Here is a 9,398-nt window from a genome sequence, read left to right as displayed (position 1 = left end):
GGAGGGATAGTTGAGGGGAGAGTGTGTTGCTTCTGGAACTATGATTAGTGTTCCGGTATATTTTATGATGCAATTCTTTGTTTGTTAATAGATTTTCTCCATTTACCCCCAAAAACAAAAAAAGGACTTCATATCATAGTGGCATTTTGTTATCAGCAACCTCCACTGTACAACGACATTATTACCACTTCCAACTATCTCCTACACCAACAGCCACTGCATGACTATTAACTCAAGAAATTTCAATTAAGTGTTATGGTATGTTTAATACTACAAATACAAATTTCAAAATTCTTCCTTTCTATCTTAAGAAAAAATCACAAATGTTTGGTGCAGCACTTGCATTTTGGTGTATAGGAATATTGCTTTTTTAGAAATTTTATATCTATTAACTTTTAAAAAAAGATAAATTACACACTCTTAAATTCACCAACATTCACATTTAAAAGCAGTATCTAAAACATTATGGCCATTGGCGAAGCATCTCAGGTGTCATAGTATTCAAATTCAGGTTCAAATATGTATTCAAATTCAGATGTCATAATATTCTGTTTCTGAAAAAAGAGAAAAGAAACATACATCCCCTAGGACTTATTAAGGCCATTGGCAAAGCATCTCATTGATACTAGCACTGGATACTCGTCGTTGAAGAAGCCGGAGGTGGCTCCCTGAGACATTCAACGTGACTACCTAATTAAAGATGTGACATAGAAAATACGACATAGAAACAATGACAAATACTTGAAAAGAACAAAAATTGAGAATGTCCCGAGAATTTACAGGTTGCACATTTACCTTGGCAGTTCCCCTATCCTATATATTCCAACAAAGTATAAATGCTTCTGGTTTTCCTGCAAGGACAACACATAATATATATGGCATCCAATGATGAGTGCAATATCAGACTGCATGGGACATTAAAGCCCTGCACTGCATCCTCAGACCGTTGGTTATCTCGTCAAATTAAATCAGTCGATTTCCAGCACAACTTTGCCAGGAATTCGTCGCCTATCCTTGGCCTCGTGGGCCTCTCTGGCCTGCGAAAGTGGGAAGGTTTTATCTACTGGGATTCTTAGCTTCCCAGCCTCAGATAACCGACGGATCTCATGTAAACCCTCAGCATCAGCCCTCATATAATTCCACCAATATTCTGTACCATGACAACAAAAGAAATGCATTACTTAAAGTACCTATAAAGAGCTCTAAAAGTACCAGAAATGACAACTTTTGACCCCTTAGACAAGCTTTCCATGAGTTTCAAATAACCACAAAAACAACAACCACCAAATATAATCCCACTAGTGGGGTCTGGGGAAGGTAGTGTGTACGCAGACCTTACCCCTACCCTGGAGTAGAGAGGCAGTTTCTGATAGACCCTCGGCTCCCTCCCTCCAAGAACTCTCCACCTTGCTCTTGGGGTGACTCGAACTCACAACCTCTTGGTTGGAAGTGGAGGGTGCTCACTACTAGAGCAACCCACTCTTGTCTGCAAATAACCACAAAAAATGAAGAAATAATAGCAAGCCACATAATTTAAAACCTCGGTGAATAAAACAAAGAAAGACATTTCCCTCTCTTTGACTGAACTAGCTGAAGGAGAAGTCCTGTGAGTATAGGATCTCATAGTGTTCACCATCACCCCTCTATGCTCTAAATGCAGTCTGCTACTAAAGGAATCAGGTTTCTACCAAAGTTTGAAAACCATGAATATTGGACGTAGTTTATCCTTAGTAGCCTAACATAATAGAAAGATCAATAATCTTGAATCACAAAAAGCTGATCAAGGTTAGTCCAAACTGAAACAGCCTACCCAGCAGCTCACTTGAACTAAATCTAGATTATATTATGGTTGAACCGAGATTCTCTTCTCAAAACGTCTAGATATGAGAATTATCATTCATAGTCAACGGGAATCGCACAAGTTTCTCAGGACACAAGAGGTCTGTGCACAGGGATCCTCTAACCTGTGTTGTTCCTATTGATAGAGCATTAAGCAAAATGATGAATGAAGCAGCGGGAGGATGGATATATGAAGGGATTCACAGCTAGGAGGGCAAAATATTATAGTTTAAACTTTAAGAGTGTCTTATTTGCTCTTTGAAGAAGATATACTTGCATTGTGCAATGCTGAGACAAATCAACTTCAACCTAAAGAATACACTTCTATGGTTTAAGCAGTTTCGAGGTAGAGAATAAGCTAAAAGAAGAGTGACATGATACCTGGTCCGGAAGTGAGAAAAATCAAATGTTCTCAGCTTCAACGTCTCTCCTTTATATATATTATATATATATATATAAAGCAGTAAAATCCTAAAAAAGTCACCAGAAGAGATCTGCAGCTTCAAAGCTGATCTCTTTTGGTGATTTATTTAGGATTACCTTTGGTCTCGACATGCAAGAACATAACAATGTAGAATCAGGTAAACGAAAAGTTGAGAAGAGATTTAGATGGTAGAAGAGATATTTCTCCAGTGGGATAGAAACTCATACGAGTACTTGTTGAGATTCCAAAAGACTACATGTCTCCACTAGCTCTGTCAGCATAAGTGACATCGAAACGGGAGAAGTTACAAAGAAACTTTTATTGTGGTACATGGGGAGGTGACGAGGTACCACCAGATAATTGGAATATGGTCAGATCACCTAGAAGGGATGGGGATCGCAGGAGGGATTTGAGAATTCTTAACAGAGCTCTACTAACTAAGTTGATAACTTGATATGGAGGTTTGGAGTAGATGACCAAGCCTTGTGGAGGAGAATGATTGTTGACAAATATGATGCCCAAAGGGATGAATGGAGAACAAATAAGATAAAGCAACCATACGGAGAAGCATTTTTTTAAGACAGATCGTGTCCAAGCCAGCTTGCACGCACCTCAACTAATTCCACCGTGTACCTGCTACCTCCCATCAACACAGTTACCAGGTAACTCTTCCCACCAAGGCTTGGGCATATGCAAAATATTCACCTAGTATCTTTTGTCTCCGCCTAGAATTTGAACCTGAGACCTCACGGTTCTCCTCCCACTTCATTGATCACTATTCCACACCCTTGGGTGCCCCAGATAGAGTAGCATTATGGGTAAATATAATAAAAGTGTGGGATGGGATTTACAGAAAAGTGAGTTTATAGCAAGAAATGGAGCTAATATTAGCTTCTGGAAGCAGAATCGTTGCAGTGACACCTTATAAGAAAGTTTCTGTTTATTCACCATATGACAGCCCTAGTTACTAGATTTGCAAAGAGACAAAAGGCACAATTTCAAGGGATTTGAGTTAACGAAATTCTGCAAGTCGAGAAATGGAAGAGCTCAATAAATTGTAGGAGCTACTATATAAGCAAAAAACCTCGATCATAGACAACGATAGCTAGAGATGGAAAGCTCATATGGACAGTGTTGTTCTAGCTAAATCTTTCTACAAACATTATCGGGAGAGGAAATTTAGAACTTCCTCACAGGGCTTCTCATGCCTCAATATGGGTTCCTAGAGCACCAAGAATGACACTTTTTATTTGCACAGCAGCGTAAGGGCCCATACTTACAGCTGGGAACTAGAAGAATGCGAAAATCATTTTTACTAGCCGGCGTTTCATGAACAAGAATGCAGCAGAGGATGTAAATCACTTATTTCTCCACTGCGCTATGGCATACACGGTGTACAATTTAGAATATGTCCAAAGTTGAATGGATAATGCTACATAAAGTTAGAAATTTGCTACTTCAATAGAAGGAAAAGACAGAAATAAAACATGGAAGTTGCTTATGCAAATAACGCGGAAGAGATACAAGAGCGAGCATTTGAAGGATTGAGAACTCTTCTGTAGATGTTAGTGAAATTTTTTTATTCTTTGTACATATCTTGAGTACATATGATATTCCAATTAATTTTAATTACTGGCTGATTTTTGTACAAAACCATGGCAGCATGTAGGCTTACTTGTTACTTGTATACACCTTGTACGGAGGGTCAGTTTCCCAATTTATCAATCAAATTCATAAATACAATTATCGATTTAGGATTTATGCTTTGGACAAAAATAGCCCGAACAAATGTGTATAGAAACTGTCCTAAACTTTAACTACCTAAAGGTTATTCCTTCAAGAAAACCTTTGTGTATAAGAGAGAGAGAGAGAGAGAGAGGAGAGAGAGAGAGAGAGAGAGAGAGAGAGAGAGAGACCCAGTAACGAGGAATGAAAGTCAGCACTTGTTACGTTATTCGCACTTAATACACAGGAAAATATGCTGATATGTATAGTATCCCAAGGATAACGTTAAGGTCATAGCCACATCATAATGACTATACAATCCACTTTAATAAAGTATTCGATACCGTTAAAAGGATGAAGGTTATTTCCCCTGGTATCTACTTCAATAAAGGTCAGTGATTTGTGTGCTATTCTCGCTTAAATAGTCCTTCTAGAACCTGCCATAAGCACGAAAATATGCTGATATGTGATATCTATACTATTCCAATTACTTAAAAAAAACATCAAAAACCATGGATGAAGAAGGCGTCCCTCCCTAACTCACTATTTTGACTTATAAACATTTATTTTGAATAATTCAGTTCTTGCCTTGGAAAATTTGTTTGTCACAATCCAGGTTTAATTCAAACGGTTCTCTGGTAGCTTTATCTACTATTATTCAGATCAAAACCTCTGCCAATCTCTTCAACCAACACTCCAAGTACAAAAAATAGCTAGTGTATGAGATAATGCAACAGAAGTCTTGAATCAAGTTCAAATATCAATCTCATTGTAGGAGTTGCAGCTCATAGTGAAGTAATCACCTAGGACTGAACCGACAGTTTTTAACTTTCTTGTTATGCTTTTCACTTCATTTTGAATATTCACTGGCATACAGGAAGCATATATCTCATGTTGTTAGGGATGAGCTAAAATTTCATATCCGTTTCTTCTTACCCTTTCTTTTGGATGAAGAGTTGTTCTTTTCATAGATATCAGTAAAAAGGTATTTCTTCCAAACAGATCATAAAAACCTTCTAAAGATCTCATGTACCTATTCCATGAGAATATCGATATTGGATTTGCTTCTTCAGCAAGATGGCTGTTGCTAGAGGAAGACCAATAGCCAGTCCGTACCTATCAGTAAATGATGCAGCCTCCCCCTATGAGAAAAGAACAGGAAATTTTTTTTAAGAGCATATACAGATTCTTCATCATGTATAAGAAAATTAGGCAGAAGATTCTGCCGTGGCTATAAGAGTAAGATGACTCCTAACCTGTAATGTCATGTAGTGTCCTCCTCTTTTTAAAAGATTAATACCTATTCTCTCTGTCTCTGGCACACCAATTGTATCCAAGACGGCATCGAAATGCCCCTTAAGTGCTATTTCACAATCCTGTAAACAAGCAAACATGTCAATCCTGGAACAAGGACAGAGGGGGGGAGTACACCATTAAAAAACCAATCAAGTATATCATGTTCAAATAAAATAACATGATAAAACATGTGAACTACTACTGCATCGTCACCTCAGTGGTATAGTCAACAGCCTGCTCCGCACCGGCTGCCAAAATGCGACTTATACTTATACTTTCTCCGCACGTAGAAGAGACATGGCAGCCTGCAGCCACTGCAAGCTGAATTGCAGAGAAACCTACTGCTCCTCCTCCACCTATGACCAATACCCTATGCCTGAAGAAATTTGATTGAGAAAATAATGATATCAGTATAAAGTATAAACAGCACAAATATATAATTTTGAGGCATCATACTGTTCCCTATCCATCAAGATTCATTCATTATCAAGAGTTTAATATGAGATAGAAAGGACAGAGCTGGAATATTGGTCTAAATGTGCTTTGACCTCTCCAACAGGATTAACGAGTTAAGATGGCCGTGAGTTGTGAGAAATAAATAGGTAAGCCTTTATTTTTTTGGTAAGTAACACTAGTAAATAGTAAGTAGTCTTATATTCTAAGGTTTTTATTCCTTGTTAATCAACATCCAGTTTCTCAAATAAAAAGGTAAAGCCATCTTTTGACCAACTTTAGTCTCTAGGCAAAATAATCTTATTCAGCAGCATCAGAGCAACTCCATGTTTGTCCCATTATGCCGGCATAAATGCATCTTGAAATTTATTCTTTATGCACTTCCAAGTAACAAAAATTTATCTACTATGAAAGAAATCATTATACACTCAAAAGAATATAATGCTGGTCTCTAGACACCGCAGTACATAACTTCCTACATTGGATCACTTGAATGTTTTGTCAAAACTGAGGGAAAAAACAGATGAATTGATAAAGAAAATCATTAAGCAGAGTCATGACATTTCAGTCTCTTTAAATATTTTGACACTCATGTGCCATGCTTAAAATCTTCATGATCATAATTTACTTCAAAATGTAAAAATCTTTGTAACTGGAAATAATCTTTGCCACCAAAACCAGGCAAACGAAAATGCAGAATTTAAACACGCAACAATTTTAGAAAATGCTTATGACTCAACAATACAGTTGCAGAAGAAAGCCTTCTACAATTATAGTTTCAAAATGATTATGAGTTATGACACAGCAATACTTGCAGAGGAAAACCCTCTTGGAGTAATTAACTTCCTGTTCATTTTTCTCAGAGAGGTAATTATTCAAGTGTAATTGAAAAACTCAGATTCATACCCCCCCCCACCCCACCCCAATACCTTCACAAAGGGCTATAAAAGAGGGAAAAAGAAGAAACTTTTCACTGGTTAAAAAATTCAACCTATCATAACATAAACATACCCCACTCTTATTCTGGCAGTACTTTTTAACGCACGCCAAGCAGTTAGGGCAGCAAATGGGATGGCACTGGCTTCCTGCAGAATAGCATCATATAGGACCTTAAGCATGTTAAAGTAAAAAAACACCAAGATGTGCGATGGGATGGAGATAACCAGAATGAAAATAGACAAGGACAATTAATCATTCAACAATGAGCTTTAGAAATTGATAACTTAATCTGCAGACTGAGAGAGGGGTGAGCGGACATCCAAGAAAAGTGATAGATAGCATAACGAGTAGGTAAACAAGATAGACGCTGATTTTATAACTGATTGCAAATAGCCAAAAAAAAAAAAAACTATCCTCAAGAAGCTGGTGTTACGAATGTATCCAAACTGAAAACATACCACATGTGAAAGTGATCCTGGCTTTGGAGCAAGTTCATCTTCTGCAAGAATAGCGTAGTCAGTATAAGTACCCCTCACAGCGGTTGGATGCAGAGCACCGAATACCTCCTGCCCAACTATAAGTGACTTAACAGAATTTCCAACAGCTGCCACTTCACCACTTATATCTCGGCCCAAAATCAATGGTAAAACTGGTTCGAAAATTGAACGTCCATATCCTGCTCGCATCTGAAACAAATTAAAGCATCTACTAAATGTTCAATCTATCAGAACTACTCTGACAAGTTTCCCAAGAACAAATAAGATTAGAATATTTTGAGGAAATAGGCATGCTAACATTTATAACTATTTGCAGTTCTCAACAGTCGAATAAGAAAACTTCGGGATGGTATCCGTCAAACTAACATGTTGTCCACATCGAACTGATGAATGTATTAACAAAGTAGAAAGAGAAAGAGAAAAGCATTGGCATTTGATTTTAGATGTTATTGGCATCACATTCACTTCATAGTAACACTGTATTTATCAGCAACCATGATTTCCACTTAGTAAGTCCTATATTTTTATCTTATAATAAATAAATTCATAGAGAACTCTTTATTACATAATTAAGTTTAAGAAGAGGTTTACTCATTCAGTAACTGCCAAGTGGTGGATAAGCAAAGAAATTTAGAGGGACCAATAACCATAGGTGGATCTGGGATTTAAACTTGATGGGTTCTGCTTTTAAAATACTCAGCGCTAAACTTATTGTACATTTAAAATTATGGATTCAGAATACATTATTTGTTATTATTTAGTGGGTTGCACCATAGCTAATAAGCTACATCCGCCACTGCCAATAGCATAGATCAACTTGTTGGAAAATTCCCCAAAATTGAGTACTCCGTGCCTTCTCTTACAAAGCAATGAAAACCATAGTATGCTTAGAATGCCTCACGGGCATCAAAATCTGACCTAACTCAAACAATTCCCCATATATCCCTTTTTCTTCAATTCACCTTCAAGCACATTTTATTAAGACGCCTCAATTTTTCTGAAATCCTCATATAAATCTAACTATTTAAATTAGAGAGGATACATATAATCATCCACACTAAACATAAAATAAGGTGTAATTGATCGAACATATCTACTGTAAAACACGAGTTTCAAATACAAACACAAAACCATATTATAAGTAAATTTCGCGACATTTGATACGAATCAAAAGTAAGAAATGAAAATTTGAAAATAAAAAAGTGAACTGACTCTGGTATCAAGGGGGTTGATGGAGACAGCACGAGCACGAACAAGCACTTGATTAGGTTTTAGATCAGGAACAACTACATTTTGATGAAACTCAAGCACCTCGGGCCCACCAAATCGTGGACACAACACAGCTCTACAGCTCGTTGCAATACCTCTTTTGCCTAAACCTAACATCGAAATCCCTCCATCTCCATTAGCAGTAACAGTCCTAATTCTCCGCGATAAGAATCGCATCGTTGTTTGAGATTTTGCAGTATTACAAAGTCTGCGATTGGGAAATTAAAAGTCTGGTCGATGCATTACTCGGTGAGTGCCGTTTATTGGCGGAGGGAACATGCAAAAGAGAGGAGAATGAAGGGGACGTGTCTGCTATTTTATCCGCATAGACAAAATTGGTGTCGTGGCTGCTTCTCAAAACTCCGTAGCAGAAGCCAGGAAGCGGGCTTTATTTTGATGGATGACTTGACTTTGCTCGCGTTAGCGCCTGCTGTGGCCGCACTGCACGGTATTGGTAGAAATGACACCAACTAGCCACTCTAACGGGTATTTATTTAGGAATTAATCAATATATTTTAAATTTTAGTTTTTAAATTTATCTTTTTGAGACATAAATTACCTGAATTGTCCTGAAATAAAAAAAATTAATTTAAATTTTCAAGGTAAAATAAGTACTGGATAATTTCTGAATAGCAGCATTAAGAATGATTGTTTGTGCACTTCCTTACAGTATTGCAACCTAGGGCTTTTTGGCCAAGTGCACCATTTTTAGCACGGCTATTTAAAGAATAATAGAAATTTAGAAAAAAATTTAAAGTTTTACCGCCTCAAATTCACACTTTAGATTTTGAATCTGAAGTTTCAATTCTAAAGTTTCGGCGGTTTGGAATTTGTCAAAATTGACTAAATATTAAATAGTTTTTTCATATGTTTAAATATAAGTGCTGACTGTAGCTACCTGGGGCCATTTATGTTCCAATTTTACATGAATGGGCCGTAAAGAGGAATTTTCAGAA

General features: G+C 37.1%; 1 protein-coding gene across 3 annotated transcripts; it reads right to left on the bottom strand.

Moving 5' to 3' along the window:
* Positions 1-472: 472 nt before the first annotated feature.
* On the bottom strand, positions 473-8,905 carry LOC107829395 (uncharacterized). Of its 3 annotated transcripts, XR_012704424.1 has the most exons (8): positions 8,386-8,902; positions 7,135-7,362; positions 6,749-6,822; positions 5,498-5,660; positions 5,245-5,364; positions 5,022-5,130; positions 4,333-4,425; positions 1,015-1,150 (listed from the first exon to the last, which is right to left on the bottom strand). XR_012704424.1 is itself a non-coding variant. In XM_016656866.2 (7 exons), the coding sequence occupies exons 1-7, from the start codon at positions 8,617-8,619 to the stop codon at positions 969-971; spliced, it is 1,110 nt and encodes a 369-aa protein (XP_016512352.1). In that variant the 5' UTR covers positions 8,620-8,905; the 3' UTR covers positions 473-968. The 3 variants fall into 3 exon arrangements, 1 of the variants encoding a protein (XP_016512352.1); XR_012704425.1 differs by lacking the exon at positions 4,333-4,425 and having other exon boundaries at positions 473-1,150; positions 4,925-5,130; XM_016656866.2 differs by lacking the exon at positions 4,333-4,425 and having other exon boundaries at positions 473-1,150; positions 8,386-8,905.
* Positions 8,906-9,398: the final 493 nt, after the last annotated feature.

Source organism: Nicotiana tabacum, chromosome 21, assembly GCF_000715075.1.
Source record: "Nicotiana tabacum cultivar K326 chromosome 21, ASM71507v2, whole genome shotgun sequence".
Lineage (NCBI taxonomy): Eukaryota > Viridiplantae > Streptophyta > Magnoliopsida > Solanales > Solanaceae > Nicotiana > Nicotiana tabacum.
This window is presented reverse-complemented; position numbering and strand designations above follow the sequence as displayed.

Bases quoted from the DNA above. Each gene is read 5' to 3' on its own strand.
- LOC107829395 (XM_016656866.2), bottom strand. From the start codon at position 8,619: ATGCGATTCTTATCGCGGAGAATTAGGACTGTTACTGCTAATGGAGAT. The intron at 7,363-8,385 runs GTCAGTTCACTT...AATTTGTTTCAG, and splicing joins TCAACCCCCTTGATACCAGA to ATGCGAGCAGGATATGGACG. The intron at 1,151-5,021 runs GTACATGAGATC...GTCATGGTACAG, and splicing joins TCGATATTCTCATGGAATAG to AATATTGGTGGAATTATATG.